At 36.8% G+C, this 19,938-nt stretch overlaps 1 protein-coding gene across 5 annotated transcripts in view; it reads left to right on the top strand.

Moving 5' to 3' along the window:
* The window catches only part of ATG5 (autophagy related 5), a 77,555-nt gene that overhangs the window by 33,611 nt on the left and 24,006 nt on the right, over positions 1 to 19,938 (top strand). For all 5 annotated transcript variants that reach the window (XR_005264366.2, XM_027454761.3, XM_027454762.3 and 2 more), the window contains one exon: positions 17,582 to 17,699. Coding sequence is in view for 4 of the 5 variants with exons in the window: in XM_027454761.3 (XP_027310562.2) it covers positions 17,582 to 17,699 (118 nt within the window). In the remaining variant the exon portion in view is untranslated. The remainder of the gene's footprint in view (positions 1 to 17,581; positions 17,700 to 19,938) is intronic.

Raw genomic sequence — 19,938 nt, forward strand, 5'->3', positions numbered from 1 at the left:
GCATGCAATAAAATGATCTGACATGCTTTTCAGTGAAGGCCTGATATTTTCAAAACTCAAAGGCTCTTTCATTTGTAAAGCTTGTGCATTAAAATACATTTCTAAAGAATAATATGAATCATACCTCGTGTGGTATCCAAATCTGATGGTATGTGGGGGAGAAAGAGGTGGCAAAAATACGAACATAATACTTGAGTAAGTCAGAACTAAACTAACCACAGGTAATTTTAAGCCTATGTCCAGCACCTCTTTTTTTTTTTTTTAAGAGCAGAAGCTAAGATTGGACTGGAATCCTTGCATCTACCGTAAAAGATGAAGAAAAAGATTGTGTCACTAACTATCAGTTCAAATGCAGTTTTAACTTAGCTGTGAGATTTTGGAGACTTCATTACCAGCTATCGTAGTCCAAAGGAACTTGCACCAGATGAAGCTTTGACATAGGTGGAATTTTTTTCTACCAGAGATGGCGTAGAAATAGTGATTTTTTTTTGTGACACTCTTACTTCAAGGTGTTTAAAAAAAAAAAAAAAAAGTGCCCCACATCACTTCAGAGGTATAAGCTGCTGTCTTCAAATGAGTTTGCACAAAAGCTCTTTTATCTGGTAGTGCTATTGAATGAAGTGCCTTTTCTACTTGTTCTTTACTATTTTCTTTTATTATACATTATTCTTTTATTCTCTCTTTTAATGTGTTCTGTATGTTATGCACTTGAGTGCTGCTTTTCTTGTGCAGTATTATAGGTAGTTTGACCTGAGGACTTCTTCCCTGTGCTTAAGACTGGTTGGTTTTGCACTGTGTAATTGGACAAGGGATGTGCTGGTAGGTAGCAGGAAGTTTTCACTGCCCTGCAGTTGGACCTCTGACTCCAGGCACTGAAGCATATTAGTCAGACACTGGAGAGGAGTCTCTACGTGCTGGTGGAGACTACTCTGGTAAACCACGGTGTGCTATCTAATGCTGTAGATGGGAGTGCTCTCAGTCTCTGGTGTTGGTGTTGTGTGCCTGGTTTGTACTCATCCCTGAGTTTTGATCTCTCTGTCACGGCAGCCTGCCCGCACTCTCCCCAAGTCATGCTCACCCACTTGTTCCTGGTTGCTCTCTCCCTTTTTCTTCTTGTCAATCTGTCTTTCTCTGGAGTCTATCCTTCAAGTGTATAGGATGTAAAGTTGAAATAGCATTTCATTCTCAAGAGTAAAATCAGAGAAGTATGGAAGAAAATGAAATAACTATGACAAGTTCTTCTGAGCTTTTCTAGACTGTCACTTGGCTTAAGACAGGCTAGTTACTGGCTGCTTGCCAGCCCAAAAGGAAATCTGGGATCGCCTGATTGTTCCTTTATTTGGGTACTGGAACATGCTATGGTATTGAAATGACCTTTTCCTTTGCCTCTGTTTTCTAAGGATTTTGGTTAGGTTATTCATTTTTATTGCCTAATTGAACAGTAGGCTTAAACTTTGAACAGATTTTTCCAATGTTAAGTCCCATAAGGTGGTGTGATTAAACTTTGCAGTGATGAATTGTTATGATATGTAAGCACTTTAGTAATGTGCCTGAAATTTGCCATACTTAATAATACACTGGTTAAATCAAACACGTTGCTCTTTATGTCAAAATTGCATCTCTGAGATGTCTAAATAGAGGACGTGGTAGACATTTAAATCTAAAGGAGGACGTGGTAGATGTGAGGGGAGAATTAAATACTTTAAGACCTTATTAATATCTGGCTCTATAAATGAATTGGAAGCCCAAACACGGCCCTTTCCCAAACAAGGAAAAACTTTTTATTACTATTTCCACATAAATTGCATAGCTTGAATGATCAATTCAAAGCCAGTAATTATACAAATCAGTATCACAGTTTGGCTTACGTAATGACAAGCACCCAAAAACTGATCAAAATCGTTATTTTGGAAGAATAGTGGATCCACTGTAAAGTTTTCAAGTCGAGCAATAATGAATCTGTCCTTCTATACTAATTATTTAATCTTTTTTTCCTTTTGAGTGAAAAACTTCATTGCATTTCAAGGTTGAATTTCTGACTTCAACACCAGTTTCTAGATTTTGCTTTGCCTTCCACCACTTTAAAGCCTTCTGACTTTCTAACCTCTGAGTTCACTAACTTAGGACCAATTCAAGTAGCTTCAGTTTCCCTTGATAAGGTGAATCAGTGGAGCTCTCTAAGCCTGTCATCAGAGATTGCTTACCAGTGCTGAAGTTTTACAGTCTTTTTAAACACTAGCTAGTATTTTGATAATCCTCAAGATTGGTTTTGAAGTTAGGGAGAAGCAGAGGCCATATGTAAAGTTTATTTCTGCAGAATTTTAGATCAAAAGCACTTCAAGTGTTGGTAAGATAAAGTTAGTTGCTACTTGAAATTGAAAATCTGAAAAGAAATTATGACAGGAGGTGAAATTGCAATGTCTAGTCTAGCAGAAGAAGTAGAAAATGTAACTGCTGTCAACCTGAAGAGGGCAACACAACACAGCAGGTTTCAGCATCTCGTTGGCTGATACAAAAGTCTCTTGAATAGATGCCTGTGTAATACCTTATTGAGCTTTATGTCTTAAAAGTAATGTAAAGAAGTAAGGTTCTTTTTATAAAGAACCTGCTAAAAATAGATCAATCTATTTCTTCAAAAATTTTCTTTTGCAGAGATGAATATTGAGTAAATAGGAAAATAGTGTGAAACAATGGCTGATTTGTGTAACAGGGCTGTGCTCGACAAAATTTCTGTGCTGAAAAGAAACAACACTGGTTCGTCAACAACTGAGTACACGGAGTGACTTATTTTAATAGCTGATGGTTCAGCACTGAAGAAACAACATCATATTTTCACCAGTTTTAAATTTCTTCCAAAATCAAAGCGCCAAGTATGAGAAAGCTTTAAAGCTTTGATGGATCAACCTTGTGTATTTAAGAATCTGTGTGGCATGGGGGCTGTCAATCAGAGTGGAAAAAAAAAAACTGAGATTAGAATCATCATTTGTTTTCAGATATGTGCATAAAGTTTACATACATGTGCCTGAGTTGTCTGTAAAACTGTCAGTCTGAATAGTTCAGAGCTATTGTAGAAGTTGTGTAGAGCATAAGGAGGGAGATGCAGAAGAGAGGAGGCTGTAAAATCTCAGCCTGGGCAGTTGCCCTGAGCCATGGCTCAACTGTTACCAAGTTGGATAGTTTTAACCTAGCTCAGGCTTGTCAGGAGGAGCTACAGTAATACTTCTGAGCTGAATGTAGATTTAGTTTGTATATGAAGATTAAAGAAGCTTTGCTTGTGTGAAAAATAGCTTTTTGAGGTCCTGAATTAGATAACCAGTTTAAAAAATATTTAGGAATTAGGAATATGTTCTTCGTATTGAGGAAAAATGGACAGTATTTAAGTCTCTTATCAGATACTCTTAGATTTTAGAGGAATCTAGGTGTGTTGGAAATCAAAAGTATCCCAAAAGTGAAAAATTCACTTTGTTTAAATAAATAATTATATAGATTTTGTTGTTAGTAGAACATAACTAAAATAACATTTTTAGTTGTGATGCAATAATTAACACTTTTGGTAAGGGAAAAAATGTCTATTTCTGATTTGAAAATGCCTTAATCTTTCCAAAATGGCTATGCACTTGCTAATCATAAATCGGTAGGTTACTTTTTTAGCAAACTGGTTTTGCATAAAACTTAATTTGTCATCTTTTCTCGGAGTTGGTTTATGCTAATGAACTCATAAATAAAGAAGTTTATGTAAATGTTCGTGCTACTAATTTAAACTATGAGGTTTGAATTGTTGTGGCTCTATTTCCCTAAACTGTTTTATTAAAATACAGTGCTTGTATATTTATGTATCATCCTAAATTTGTAATAAAAGTTAAACGATGCATGCAGTTAAAAAAAAAAAAAAGTTGCACTTCACCTTAACTTTGAGTAATTATTCTTGAAAATAGAATATATTGAGAGGTTGCTATGAAGACAATAAGTGAAGCAGTAACGCAGTTGAATTAGGTCTGTTTAGAGTTACTGTTGGATTGGCATTTAAATGCAATGCTTTTTAGTGTATTACTGCTTTTTAATGATCATTAATTCTGATCATTTATGTGGTCGTTCTTATTTTATAAGGAGGAAATTTTATCTCCTGAAATTTGCAATCTGTAGCCACATTCCTTTATGATTGTCACTTGTACTATGAAGTAATACCAGGAAAAAAAAATCTGAACTGCTTTGCATTCGGAAAATGGGAAAAGCATGTATGGTTCAGAGGGATGAAGAACATAATCTTCAAGGAGTAATTTTGTGGCTGTGCAGTGTATGCTGTACCTATTGCTTAGGAATAAAGCTAAGAGCCTAATGGTGATACAAAAATTTAACACTGCATTTGTCAGTGTCAGTATGCCATCTTTTTTTTTTTTTTTTACCCTTTACTTTAAAGAAAAAAAGTAAAATTTACTTTTTTTTTAAAAAAAAAAAAGGCATAACTTTTGCACAGAATTAAGGGTCAGGAAATACAGAAAGTGTTCACTTTAAACTTCAGAAAGACCTCCATCATGCGGCACTTGAAGGGCAAGCAGGCGATCAGGCCCAGTCAGCATGGGTTTATGGAAGGCAGATCCTGCTTGACGAACCTGATCTCCTTCTACGACAAAGTGACGCGCTGGGTGGACGAGGGAAAGGCTGTGGATGTGGTCTACCTTGACTTCAGCAAGGCTTTTGACACCGTTTCCCACAGCATTCTCCTCAAGAAACTGGCTGCTCTTGGCTTGGACTGGCGCACGCTTCGTTGGGTTAGAAACTGGCTGGATAGCCGGGCCCAGAGAGTTGTGGTAAATGGAGCCAAGTCCAGTTGGAGGCCAGTCACTAGTGGCGTCCCCCAGGGCTCGGTGCTGGGGCCGGTCCTCTTTAACATCTTCATCAATGATCTGGATGAGGGCATTGAGTGCACCCTCAGTAAGTTTGCAGATGACACCAAGCTAGGTGCGTGTGTCGATCTGCTTGAGGGTAGGAAGGCTCTGCAGGAGGATCTGGATAGGCTGCACCGATGGGCTGAGGTCAACTGTATGAAGTTTAACAAGGCCAAGTGCCGGGTCCTGCACCTGGGGCGCAATAACCCCAAGAAGAGCTACAGGCTGGGAGAGGAATGGCTGGAGAGCTGCCAGGCAGAGAAGGACCTGGGAGTGATGGTGGACAGTCGGCTGAATATGAGCCAGCAGTGTGCTCAGGTGGCCAAGAAGGCCAACGGCATCCTGGCTTGTATCAGAAACACTGTGACCAGCAGGGCTAGGGAGGTGATCGTCCCCCTGTACTCGGCTCTGGTGAGGCCGCACCTCGAGTACTGTGTTCAGTTCTGGGCCCCCCGCTACAAGAAGGACATCGAGGTGCTTGAGCGGGTCCAGAGAAGGGCGACGAAGCTGGTGAGGGGCCTGGAGAGCAAGTCCTATGAGGAGCGGCTGAAGGAGCTGGGCTTGTTCAGCCTAGAGAAAAGGAGGCTCAGGGGTGACCTTATCACTCTGTATAAGTATATTAAAGGAGGCTCTAGCGAGATGGGGGTTGGCCTGTTCTCCCATGTGCCTGGTGACAGGACGAGGGGGAATGGGCTAAAGTTGCGCCAGGGGAGTTTTAGGTTAGATGTTAGGAAGAATTTCTTTACTGAAAGGGTTGTTAGACATTGGAACAGGCTGCCCAGGGAGGTGGTTGAGTCACCATCCCTGGAAGTCTTCAAAAGACGTTTAGATGTAGAACTTAGGGATATGGTTTAGTGGGGACTGTTAGTGTTAGGTCAGAGGTTGGACTCGATGATCTTGAGGTCTCTTCCAACCTAGAGATTCTGTGATTCTGTGATTCTGTGATGTAGAACTGCACAAACAGATTTTATGGATCGTTTGAAGGACCAAGCTACAGACAGAATGGTATTTAACCGTGCTTGTTCGGCGTCCTGACATGAATGTGAGTGGCACTTCTTGTAACTTTTTGTATGGGACTGGTAATGGAACTTATGGTAACACATATATACTTGTTAAAAATGACCCACAAGGTGTAACAGGACATATGCTTTAGATAGTGGTTGTCCTAAAAACAAACAAACAAACAAACAAAACAAGAAAAAAAAAACTATGATTTTAAGGACATTCTGCACTGTGATTTCAGTATCCCAAACTGTCTCTTTTTCTTAAACCCTTTTTGTAAAGCAGCTGGATGAACATCATTTTTCAAACCTTTGTTCCCTTTTTCTTCCAGCACGTGCTGCATAGTTTTTATAGCATTACAGATGTGCTCTTTCCCTGTCAGAAATATTGTAGTGCAGATGACAATAAAGTGCCCATAAAACACAAAGCAGTTTGGGGTTTTAGATCATTGTGAAGCAAAGCTGCTGTCTCTAGGTAAGAGTATTTTGGACTACAGCATGTGTCCCTTTTAGTTCTAGAGGTTTTCTGCCCCTCTGGCAAGGTTCACTTAGTTGGATATGTTTACTGTGTCTGCAGATGAATTTTTCAGGGTTTTTCATCTACTTTGCTACAGGTAGGTGGCTTAGAGATCTTGGTCCTTTCCCTTTGGTGAGAGAGAGGTTTCCTCTATGGAGGTCTGTGTAATGAATGAGTCTGTTCTTAGGGTCTGTGTGAGGAAGGCCCTTTAGAACTTATTAGCTATTATTAAAGTTCCAAGCAGTGCTTTAAACCAAAAAGACTGGACTATACAAGCTCTGACAGCCAGTCCTTTTTATGTTGCTGCCTGTAAGAATAAGACCAGGTTTTGGGCAATCCTAAATGCTTAGGGTTTTCTCAGGTCAGTACACAACATACTGCATTGTCAGAGTCTGGTTTGTAACTGAATGCATCCCAGATCAAATCTTTGCTGCATATTTTGTTTTATTGTGGTCTTTATCTTTTGACATTGATTGGGGAGCGTCCTTAGGGAGAGTTCTTCATCTGTTCAGCAGAACAAAAAGCAGAGGGCTGGCCACTTCAAAACAGTGTTTTTAACAGCATAGTCAGTTACAAACCTTTTCTGAGTTGTTCAGGATACAAGTGAGTATTGATAAGGGCTGAGTTACTTTCAGCTCTTTAATTATTAGGGAGTATCTTGCAGACTTACAGGAGCCTCTTCACACTTGTTAATTATTGCTGTGTTACTGAAAGAAAGAGTAAATTTGTTCTTCCATAGGTGACTTGGCAGTTTGCAGACAGATTTTCTGTGGACATGAAACACATTTCAAGGAAGAAATACTGTTAAATAATCCATATTTTCCAGCAGCAATGGAACAGGAACCAACCAGCTGCAGGCTTGCTCAGAAAGAACAGTTTTAAAGCATGATGGTTCTGTCAAGGCCTTTCCTAATTTACACAGTTTGCAACCACTCTTACACCAGGTAGACTCAAGTGTATCCTGTGGGACTGAGGTCCTACAGTGAGAACTCTTTAGAGAACACCTGCTTCAGCTGGAAAATAATATAATCACTGAACATCTTGCAAGATTCTCTGTTACTTCGCACGGAAAGGTTCCCCTAGATAACCTGTAAATTCAGAGAATGCAGGAAGGTCAGCAATGGGCCCTTGCAACAAGGAAGGCTGGGTGGTATCCTGGGCTGCATGAGGAGGAGTGTTGCCAGCAGGTTGGGAGAGGTGATCCTTCCCTTCTGCTCTGGTGAGGCCACACGTGGAGTAGCGGATTCCTTGGTGCAAGAGAAACATGGAGCTGCTGCTGCTGGAGGGAGCCCAACAGAGGGCTGCTAGGACGACTGAGGAAATGGGGCATCTCTTCTGCATAGTGAGATGGGATGGACACAAACTATATGAACAAGATGATGCATCTTCAGAAAGTGTTATAGAAATGGAAACTAAGCCTTCTAACCTGAGGTGTTAGAATTAAGCAAATCCATTAAATTTTGTATCGCTTGAGTTTGGTAAAAGGTATCTTCTAAGTAGGCATATCTTCTTCCGATTAGGAGAACATGTGAAAGGAGTTGAGCTTTCAAATGGTTTTCATGGTTGTAATAACTGATTTTGGTGCTCTTACGTAAAGCTTTTTCTAAAGGATTTGTAAGGAAGCATGCTGCCAATTTAAATAATATGGAAAAGAGAGGTATTTTAAATGATTCTTTCATCTTTTGGAATGATGAGCCAGTAAAGGACCTCAACAATGCGTGTGGGGAAAATTAACCTAAATAGTTGCCATATTTCTCTGTAGGTTTGTAATAATGCTAAATTATTGTTAATTGTGTAGGAAGTTAGGGTAGAACTGCGGTTGCTTCATGCCGTGTGCTTTGCTCAATGAAAGGCTTCAAGGAAGGTATGAATTGTTGCCCACATACTATTAGGAGAATAGTCCTTAACCTGTTCCTTGACCAAAACCTGTTCAATATTGTTTTCTAGGCATAACTGTAATATGCCCTACGACGTAAAATTTTGACTTTATTTCAGATGTGTTTATGATTCTACTTGTGGCTTTAATTTAACTACAGTCTCAGCTAAGATACTAGTTAGTTTTGACATAATTATTAGTTGCAACAATTCCTGTCATAACATTTGCCACATAACAGACCATAACAAGTTTAAACTTCCACCAAAGGAACTCACTGTATAATTGCTCTTGCTTTTAAAACCATGATCATTAATATTCAGAAACTAGAGGTATTACACAAGTTGTAAATACTTTGAGTGTTCTTAATAATAATAAAATTTTCAAAAGATTTATTGAGATTATTGCAGGTCATAATTTTAACTGCAAGTTTATATTTTCTTGATCATTTTAATTATGCAAAGGTAAGAAAATCAATTTGGAGGCAATTTGGATGTATGCTTTTATAGGGGAAAAATGTTGATCTACTGTGTAAGTTTGTATGTCCTACATGGTATGCATTCTTTTAATAGGTTATGTTGTTTTCATATTTTCACATATAGACTGAGGAATAAGAAGTTTTAAGGTTGTATCCAAATATGTTTTTCAGAACTATATCAAAGTGTACCTACAGGTATTCGTAGAATTATCTTTAGCTTCAATCTAGTGATGAGTTTCTGCACTACCATGACTGTTAGTGTGAATTGTATATACAAAGCGTATCCCAAATGTTTAATCTTTTGATTTTGTTGCATAAGTCTTAAAAATTTTAGGGAGTATAAAGTTCCTGCTCATCACCGTAAAAATGTCATGAGGGAAACCAAAGCTTTCTTTTCACCATTTAACTGCTGAAATCCTAATACAAACTTGAGGGGGACAAAAAAAAAAAAAAGAAATGATGTATTTTTCCTATAGATTGTAATCAGGAATATACTGTAATTTCTACAGCCACTGAAAATATGTAATTTGTTAAAAATGTGTTAGGGACGGGACGAGTAATTTGATTTATTCTGTGTGTCAACTTTACAACTAGTCCTGCAACCCCTATCACATCCTGTCAGTGAGTCAGTTTTTCTGGTAATTCTAGATAGACGTATGTTGAGCACGTTTACACTCCTTCCTTTCATCTTACGGTTTTTAGTTGCATTGTGGACATAGAAAACCATTACTTAGCTCTTGAATTCAAAGAATCTTGATTAGCTGTATTTTGTAATGTGATGTACGTTACACTTGAAACTGTGACGTGACATTGCAGGTTAGCAGGACAAAATTCTGAAATCTAACAAAGCAGAATGAGCCTGATTCAAAGCAAAAATAATAAAACCAGCACCATAAATAGGAAATGTATTAGTTGAAATTCGCTTTTTGCAGAGTGTACTTAAAGAAATACTAGAAATAGTCTTTTGGTTTTGTTGTGGGTGGTGTTCCAGTCCTAATAACTTAGAGAGCAAGTGAAGTGAGAAAGTACACAACAAAGCAACAAGGTGTCTGGGGTATGTCCTGTATAGCTAGGAAGATCTGAGTTGCAGGACAGAGGAGGCATGATTATAGTGTAAAGATAGATCATGTTATTGTCTTGTGTCATAATACAAGCTCAGAAAAAATGCTGATGAAATTTGAAACATGACAAATTTCAAGCAGATAAAACAATAGGTCATTTCCTTTTTCTTTTTTCTTTTTTTTCTGTGCATATTTTAGTTTGTTGAGCTGAAAAGCAAGAGTCAGCCTGCTGCTTTAGGAAAGAAAGTACATTGATGGGGTTTAATAGATGATTCAGGAAGAGCAAGTTCTTTGAGACTGCTTGCAGTGTGCTTATATATGCATGTGTGTATGGATATTTCTTACTGAGTTTAACTTCAGCCTGTTTTTCATATAATCATTGACTGCTTATGGTAGGACTTGATTTTTTTATTTTTTGCTTTAATTTTGGAGGAAAAGAGTTGTACCTTTCATTTAGTGTGTTTTACAGGGGCTCTGTGGATGCCTGTTGCAAGCTACCACCTAAATGTTGAGAATGAGGGCTAGCTGAAGCAAATGGAGGAGAGTAGCAATTCATTTGCAACTAAGTTTGTTTAAATTTCTCAGCTGGTCCAGGAAAGGAAGGTTAAATCTTCCTGAAACTGAGTAATCAGTTTGTGATGTCTATTTATTGTGAGAATGTCTTTAATCCAAACTGTACTAATATGTTTCCAATGCGAATGATACATTCGTTTTGTCAAAGAAACTGGCAAAGATAAAATATATGTTCTAGCAACAACATAACATTAAAGTCATTTTTAATGAATAACTAGGAGAGAAGCCTTTAATATGTGGCATTTTGATCCTGGTTGAGCACTGAGCTTCTCTTAAGGTAAGGTACATTTTGTCATCAGAAAGTAGCTTGTAGCATGAAATTCTGTGCTCTGGAACGGCAGAGGCAACCGTAAGCTGAAGTTGTAAATTAGACTTGAGTTTAGAAAAGTTGTTTTCCCGTTTCTTGTAAGTGGGACAGGCTTGTAGAAATGTCTTGTTTCAGCACTCTCGTGGGATAAATGCTATCAGCATTTAAATTTCTTCCTTTTTGTGTATCTGTTGCCATCAGAGGAGTGATTTGCGAGCATACTCTTAAAGGGTTAGTCTGGAGTGTCGTGTAGTCTTGAATGTTGTAAGCTAGTAGAAAACGGTTACTTTGGGGTCTTCTCATAGACAAAGCCAAAAAGAAAGCTACAAACTTGACTTGATGAAAGTCTTTTGGTTTTCATGCTAGAATTGGTTCATCTTAAGCCTTTGGAGGTAAGTGATAGAACAGCTTTGCTTATTTGCATGCCTGCAGTTTAAGAGTTTATACAGAATCCCTGGAAGGAACAGTTAAAATGGTTTGTACCAGGATTACACTTACAGTGACTAAAACTTTCTTCCTTTGGAAATCTTTGTAATAACAATTTGATTCCATTGGAGAAGTCTTCATGTGACTGTTTCAGAGATCGATTTGTATCAGAATTTTCATAGAAGTGATCTTGCCTTTTGCTTCTGGCAGGTAACTTGCTTTGAGTTGCTTTAATAGATGTATCTGAGGAAATTTAGTTTTCCGTATTAAAAAAAAAAATCTGTAAAAATCTAAGCGTAACTCAGATTTTCAAAAGACAAAGTTGTAGTTTTGGGTGATTAAAAAAGTATTGTTGTTTTGCTTGGCATAGTAATCATTTTTTGCTCTTGATCATTTGACTGTCATAGAAGCTGTGAAGTGGTAAGAAACAAACTTTACAAACTTCTCCAAAAACCTAATGAGGATGTGAGAATCAAACAGGTATTTTTTTGGTTTAGATGCCTCTAGTATCAAAGAGGATTCTGGTTTTGTTTTTTTTTCTGCTGCTTCTCAGCACCTCGAGGAGTGGTAGCTTATTAAGAAAATACTTCTGTCATTTGAAATTAATAAATGACGTTCTTTAGGAATTGGACACAGCTTTAATATTATTTGTAAGTAATAAGCATGGATTATTTTACATAATTAAAAAAAAGTTTGCAGCTGCTTACTAGAATATAGTATTTGTATATAGCTATGTTATACTATGATGTAGTAGTGGAAATGAAGTTCCTTGATGTTTTGCCATTTAAGTAATGAATTTCACGTTATGCTGTCGCTTGAGTCTCTAGTTTTCATGAAGTATATTTCTTAGAATATTTTGAAGATAAAGGATTTTAAGTTTATGCTCACTGAAGCACAAAGTGAGTGCATATAAAATAGTTGAAGGTGTATAATCATTTTTGGAAATAATTTTTTAAGCAAAATTGTGGAGACTCCAGCTGACACACAGATTTTTCATAATCTGTTTAATTAGAAGCATAAATTAGAAGGTATGTTGGGAAATAGCAGCAGTTGTGAATTTGGAAATATTTTAAGGTTAAAAACATGAGTTTGTAACATCAGACCACAGGAGAAAAAAAATCACTAAATAATATGGTGTCTCCTGTGTTTTTAGTTTGAAATTACAAATGAAACTGAAATGAAGAATTTGTAGCTTAACATAACAAGTCTGTGCCTAAGATAATCTTAGCTTCAGCACATTTGCTTAGCTCTTCTTGTAAGCTTTTATTAAGTGAATGATGAAATAAGAAGCAGAATTATCAGTTAAGCAATATTGATATTTTTAGTGACATGTTTCCCTTTATTCTGGTGTGGGGGCAATACAAATGAGTATCACTAGATTATTATGACTCCCTAGTGTAAGTTTAAGAGGGGATAAAACATAAATTATAAAATGAACAATAAATATACAGGAAACTGGGGAGAAAAAGACTGCTATGGCTATTGACATGTTATTTACACAGAAATATTTTGCAGCATGTAATCTAACTTGTAAGAGTGATTAAATCTGAGTTACACTGGTCATTGCAAAAGCAAATGGTTGGTTTTGAATATTTGCTTTTATTTAGGAAGGAGCATGACTAGAGATAGAAAGTATAGAATAGCAGCACTGAAAGTTGGGGGTAAGTTAGAGGTCTAGGCACCCAAGCAATTTTACTTATAAAGCATCATTGCTTTCTGCTATGATCACCAGCTTGCGTGGCCTACAGGCATCCCAGTAATGCAGAATAACCACCAAGAGTTGGGCTAAATCTACTGTGAGATTTGTTTATTGAGTAGTCAGTCACCTGCTTGTGTTTCCTGGATGATCACAGTCAACATTTGCCTCGCTGTTCAAATGTTCTTCTCCTTCCTACCTCACCGATGCTGTTTGTTGCAGAGACTGACTTGCTGGCTTCTTTTGGCCACGAAACGTTGTCTGTTTATGCATGTGAAAGGTCTCCGGTATATATCTTTAACAATTTATTTTATATTATTTATTTCCAGAAGCCTGTCAAATATTTTTATTGGCCTTATTCCACAGGTATCAGGATACGTGAAATGAGTTTGAGTTAGGCAACATATCTTGATCTGTGACTAGTTTCTGAATGAAAGTCAAAATATGTAGCAGTTGAAGCAACTATAGATGACATTACTAAAATGAGAAAACCTGGGAAAGGAGGCACAGCAATTTCAGGAGCACCACCTTAGGCTAGGTCTTCAGGACTTGCATTTTTACACACACACAACTATTTCTTTCAAATTCTGACACATACTCTGTGTACCTGAGCTTAATGTCATTTCCATTTAATCTTTCATTCTGATAACATGCCTGGATAGCTTCCAGAAAGTAAGTGTGGGTTTTTCTGTTTGGTTGGGGCGTTTTTTTGTTTGTTTTAAATGAATATTCATCTTGCCTTTTCCACAATGGAGGGATCAATCATTCTAGTCTAACACTGGAAAGAAAAAAAAAATCATTCTGAACTAGCACTTCTAGCAAAAAGGAGCCAAAAAACAGACCCAGAAATACCAGCAGAAAAAAACAGTTTCAGCACCAGTGAAAGAGCAGTGTTTGAGATGGGCCTTTGCAGCATCTTGTGTTCAGACAGTCACTGTACGGGATAGCTCTGTGGCTACAACAATTTGTCATCTTTTAAATTAGTCGCTTTTGCGCTGTGTATTAAGATTTTTAATTGGAAATGTTTCTACAAAGTAGAAAATATATTAGAGAATTACATATAAAATGGATTTTTGACTGAAAAATAAAAGTTGCTAAAATTAATTTTATTTTCAGGGAGTAGTAAATGTGCCTGTACTTTCCCTTTTACATAAAGTAACTTGAATCCCTGTACAAACTCTTACTGCTCCTTTGAAAGCTTGGTAGACTTCAAATTGATTTAAACAAAATGATAAACTCTGTCAGATCTTTTTTAGTGGAAAGTGGTTCATTACAAAGCAGTACAGCCTGTGAACTTGGCCAGTTTCTGAAAATACAGAGTGTGTAAGAAAGTCAAGTTTTATGGTTTTAGGCTGCCAAGTTATGTGCATGTGGGAATTATAAGGAATTTTTTTATTGTGTGGCTTCAATATGTATGGTAGCTTTTATTTGTTTGAATACAATTAGAGTAGCAGCAGAATATTTAGTCAGGAAAACTACATCTATTCCTTCAGCTGGAAATAGCGGTAACTCTGTGAGTTTTCCAGATTAAAACCCAGCAGTTCACGAGTTATGTTTTTCATTTTAAGATGCATCCTGTATAAAATGTCTGCCTAATTAAATTGTGGATTTCATGCAGTGTTTGATCTTCTGTTGATTCTGAAAAGGACCAGGCAAGCTGAGTACTCTTTTTGGCAGGAAGATAGTGAAGAAAGTTATAATTGCTAACACAATATGTAACTATATAGCTTGTCTCTGATCTTGTGGGGTTTTACACTGCCTTAAAGGTCCTCTTAAAACTTTACTTCACCTATAACTCTTCTCAATGCGAGTATTCCCCCAGAAGTAGTTTTAATGTATTTCTTCTCACTGTGGTGTAATTTTGGTTTTCACTGCCACTTTTCTATCACTGTTACACTTTAATCTTTTTTAATCTTTCTTTAAAAAAAAAAAAAAAGCCTTCATTTGTTCTGTAAAGAACAAGATTTGTGGGGCAGTCTAGGTAGTATAGAAGAGTGATTGGTTTCAGTTGCACAAGTCCAGCTTCTTAGGAGGTGTGTTAAGAGTTGAATATTTGCTTTCATCAACATTTGATTTGTTACTAAATTATGGATGTGATCAGTGTAAAATGCATTGCAAATTTTGGGCCAGGTGATTATCTTAAAATATTTACATGCTTGAGGGCATTTCCCTTGTAGATTTATCATTAATAAGTACTGATTTACTCACCTGTAGTACCCTGCGAATGCACCCAGCATCTTTTGAACAGCTCCCAGATAAGTTGGGGCTGTAAAATACAAAAAGCACTGTGTTCTGTTGAAGCTATAAAAGTCCTGGTTGGAAAAAAAAAAAAACAATGGATGCTGTAGAAATAACACACTTTAGACCTGATGTAGATTACGACAGTTACACAGTGGTGCCTGTGGGTTAGGTTACTAGGTTGACTGTTTTGCATGATTGATTAAGCAAATATTGTACAGAATATAACATTATGTAAGCGCTTACTCATGTTGGCTGCGTTGTTGCAGTAAATACTAGAGTAGAAAGCTGTAGTCAGGTTGGGTTTGTATTACTAGCTACTACACTTCAAAAGGATTGACAGGAAGATTTTTTTCTGAGGTTGACTGATGCTGCTGTATGACTAAGGCGCTTTGAGAAGTTCTCCTATAAACACTCTAGATTGTAGGATGGGACTTTTCTTTTGACTCTTTGAATGCATGAAGCATCCGCTATATGGGAGGGAAGAAATGTAAGCACGCTGGGGTAATATTCTTCCTGTAGAATTATATGCGAACCACAATCTTTGTATAAACAATTAACATGCAGTTACTTTTATCATTTTAACATTGATGGAGACCAGTGATTTTTATTTATGTTACCACATCTGCATTGCTCAACACTTTAAAATCTAAAATTGAATTCATTTTCTATAACGCTTCAATATAACAGCTGAGGGGTATTACTTTGCAGCAGTCAGCAGCTATGTGGGAGATCCTTTAGAAAATACCTTTTGGACTTTTCCCTCTTGCTGTAATATAGCATTAAATTATTATAACTAGGAAAAAATTGTAATTTATTTTTTAAAAAATGGAATGAGCACCTGGGAAATTCATACCTTAAGCGTCTGCTGATGATAGCCGCCTCTGCTTGCTGCCTTCTTCTGGTGCTTATTTCCACTTCTGTTACTTCAAATGGTAGACACTTGGGAGCTGTGATTATACTTGTGTGAAAAATTAATTCAGAAATGATAGAAACTCATGTGTGAGATGAATGCTGCTGGCTGTGTGCCTGCCATCATTTCTCGAGTGTTTGGATGGTTCATTAGCGCTGTGTATGTCCGTCCTCTGCTACCCTGAGGACAGAGAATTGACTCCTGCAGCTAGGCAGCTCCATCTGATCGGTCTTTATAAGGAAAACTGGAAAAAAAAGATTATTTCTCCATTTATGGTGACTGATGGCAAGAAGCAGCAAGTAGCTGTGTGTCAGCAGCTCTCTGTTGTACTGCCCTGCGATTACTTTGATGTAGTTTAGCACTGTTACAAAAAGATTCCTTTCCTTGCTGTTTCAGACAGGTAAATGACAATTAAGTTATCATTAATCTGCTATTTCTGGCTTTTTGTGTAGATAAGTGACACAGACCACGTTATAACTTCTGTTGAAGTCTTTTTAATTTTCAAATTTATTAATATATTTACTTTTTTCCCCCAAAGCTCTACCACAAGATAAATCACTTTTAATGTTAATTGTGTGTTTACTTATATTGTTGAATTACCACAGTGTAGTTGGTCAGGAACAACTTTTTGAATGGTAAGAAATTAAATTTGGAGATGGGCCCTGACTTGCCTTGCTTTTTTCCCCTTTAAAACAGTCTGTGATGAAAGTACAACTTACTGGAGGCCAGCCACCTGTGATGCCAGCCACATCAGCTGCTTTCTAGTAGAAATTTGTCAGCAATAATTCTGGGTTTGCTTGAATATGCTGTTTTAAATTCCTGTTTTCTAGCTGAGGTGCCAAGTTTGGGAGGAGAGATCAGGTTATCAGGAAATAACTTTTCCTGTACTTTCAATACCAGATCCTTGTTGGCCCTGAAGTTGTGTACACAGATGCACAGAGAAGAGACTACCCTAACATAACCGCAGTTCTTAAATAACTGCATCTGTGAAAACACAACACAAATTTTTAAAATTTATGCCCTGTTTCTTGGGTCTGTAATAACTTGAATTCTTCAACAAATCTGGAAAAAAAATCACCTATTTTGAGCTGTAAAGGTATGAACTTTTGTTTGAAGTAATGAAGGAATGAACTTTGAATGTTTGCCATTCAAAGTGCTTAATGTATTCCTGAAGTAAGACAAACTGTTGGAGAAGGTATTGGATGTTTGGTACAGTATTGATTTGACTTGGGAAAACACTGACATATGCTGATCTTTGAAGTTTGTGTTCACTGTGCATTTATTCAAATTAAGAATGTTTAAATGCTTTGCTCAAGCAGATTCTGTGCCCATAACAGAAGTGTTTAATAAATAATTTAACACTTTTACATCTCCAGGACACTGTTTATAAATGATTTCCACAGTTTCCTGGAGTGTCAACTTCCTTGAAATTGTTAACAAACTCCCTCCACATCTGAATGGAATGCAAAAAAAAAAAAAAAAAAAAAAAGCCAGATGTTGCTTCTGCTGCAACCTCTTGTTCTGTCCTACATTATGCCTGTCTCAGATAATGATACTAGATATTTGCATGGTCTTTAAATTGTTGGTTTTGCTAATTTTGTTATTAAAACAGGCAACAACAGAGAGACCTTTTATACAGAAGCTGTTTCGACCAATTGCTTCAGGAGGACAATTGCATACTTTGGGAGATCTGCTAAAAGATGTGTGTCCTAGTGCTATCACCCCTGAAGGTACTGTAGAAACAACTTTTGTCCAATAAAATATCTATATATATTTATTATTTATATATGTTATATGTAAATACATAATATATATAAAATAAGAATAAATGTTATATATTATTTCAAAATATTTTTTTTGGAAGCAGAACTCTGTTTCAGTACCAGAGTTTCAGATTTCACTCCTCCTTAGCCCATTATAGTGCCAATTATATATCACCTGCAGTAAGGATAAAACTGAGTTTTTAGGCACTCGTGAAAAATTAATCTGAGGAAATTTTACTTTAAAACGCATGTCTGCCATTGCCATCATGCTAATATTAATAAAAACATACATATTCTATCATCTGCAATTTTAAAAAATATTTTTAAAGCAAAGTCAACAGAAGTTTTATTTTAAGTTTTGTTTAATTTTATGTTGCATGAACTTTTCATAAGGCTAACTCTAAAATGAGTTTAAATTGAAGATATTTTGAGAAAACTTTTTTCCCGTTGAGGTCTGACCTTTAAAAATGTACTAGAAAAGAGATTTATGTGTGGTTACTGAGAAGTATTGTGTACCAAGATGCAAATCATTTCATCATAGCATCATACCATTTCATAGAATAGCATTTGTTGATCAGCACTTATTCAGATAAACATTGCTATGAGGGTTTTATATTAGCCTCAGAGATTACAGTTGTTGGATCACTGATTCATGTTTTTAGGTGGGATAAATTTGGAAGCAATGTACTCTGTAAACTGTCATCTAAATTGTTTCATATAAAGCATTTTCCATCTTGTTCTTGCTGTCGTGTCTTACCAGTCTCTATAAATGGGTGAATTTTCAGTCAGTAAATCACAATTCTTTTTGAGAAATGTATGGTACTATAGAGAAGATTGTGGTACAGAATTTATTGGTGTAGTATCAGCACCTTTTCACAGTACAGCACTAAATTTGAAATCACTGTAAAAATCTATGAAATGTTGTATGCAAGCATATTTCAAGGTCAAATAGTTGTCATGGATTTCTTTAAGAAATGTGGTGACCTCAGAAATCTATTAGAACATCAAAGTATGTTTAACTCCTGCTTAATACTTGTTAACACGTGGAAACAATTTCCAAAAATAACAAAAGGTAAGAAAAATGTGGAATGTTGCTAGCCATGTGTCCCTTTTTTTCTGAAACAACAATTTTAGAGCATTATTTTTAGGTAATACTTTCAACTAACTGTCCAAATGATAAAGCGAGATACAAGTAGATACTTGAATGCTGGCACAGGCAAGTTTAACCATCTTTAAGTACTCACGTTTCAGAATCCTACAAACACTAGTGAAAACACACAAGGTGAATTTAAATATATGGGTAAGAGACAATGCATGTTGATTTGGAAGACAGTCAAGAACACAAATTAAATGAAAGAAACTCAATAAGCATGTGTACGGAAATTATTCCAGGTTATAATTAATAGTTTTATGTGGATTTGCTAAACCTTCAGGGGGGGAATGTATAATTTACAGCATAGAAACGGCATCGCTGAGTGTTAATTGCTGACTTCATTCAAAGAATAAGTGTAATGTGACTTTATAAGAGTACCAGTTACATGATGCTTCCCATTAGTAGGCCTTTTTTGCAGTTGACAAATGCACCAACCTTTAATGTCAGGATAGAAATTTGCTATGTTTCATTTTTGTTACAGGATAAAATAAAAACTGTACTGTTTACTCAGCGGGAGCAAAAACTGATGATTACTTGGTAGAAAAGAAACTAAAACAGATACAATTCCTACACTTAAGAGGGGGGATTTGAAATTTGTATTGGAATGTACCTGTTTCTGTATAAATCTGCTTAGTTTTGGCTTACTTTGATCCTTAAGATTCTACTGTGTAATGTGCAAACTGAAGTGTTTAGTAACTTTTGATTCTTCACACAGGCGTGAGCTATCTGGGATTCAGCAGAACTTTTCCTGCAGCACAGCCTTGTGGTGTTGCATTTGATTGTTCCTCTCACACTCCGAGTGTTCCTGCCTAGGAGGTAGCAGAAGGAAAGTTGTCTGAGCTAAGTGCAGAAAGTAACGTGAATACTGTACAGAGATAGACTGATACAAGGAGCCTGTGGAGGGAGAGGCAGACTGACTAAACAAGTAGTCTGGGAAAAAATGACAGATCTGGGAGTCATTAACTGTGGTGGGGAGGGCAACTATAAACAATGTGGTAGGATGAAAGAGATTGGGGCAAAAGCCAGAACATGACATAATAACTGTGAACACCT

This window comes from Anas platyrhynchos, chromosome 3 (genome assembly GCF_047663525.1).
Source record: "Anas platyrhynchos isolate ZD024472 breed Pekin duck chromosome 3, IASCAAS_PekinDuck_T2T, whole genome shotgun sequence".
In the NCBI taxonomy this organism is placed as follows: domain Eukaryota; kingdom Metazoa; phylum Chordata; class Aves; order Anseriformes; family Anatidae; genus Anas; species Anas platyrhynchos.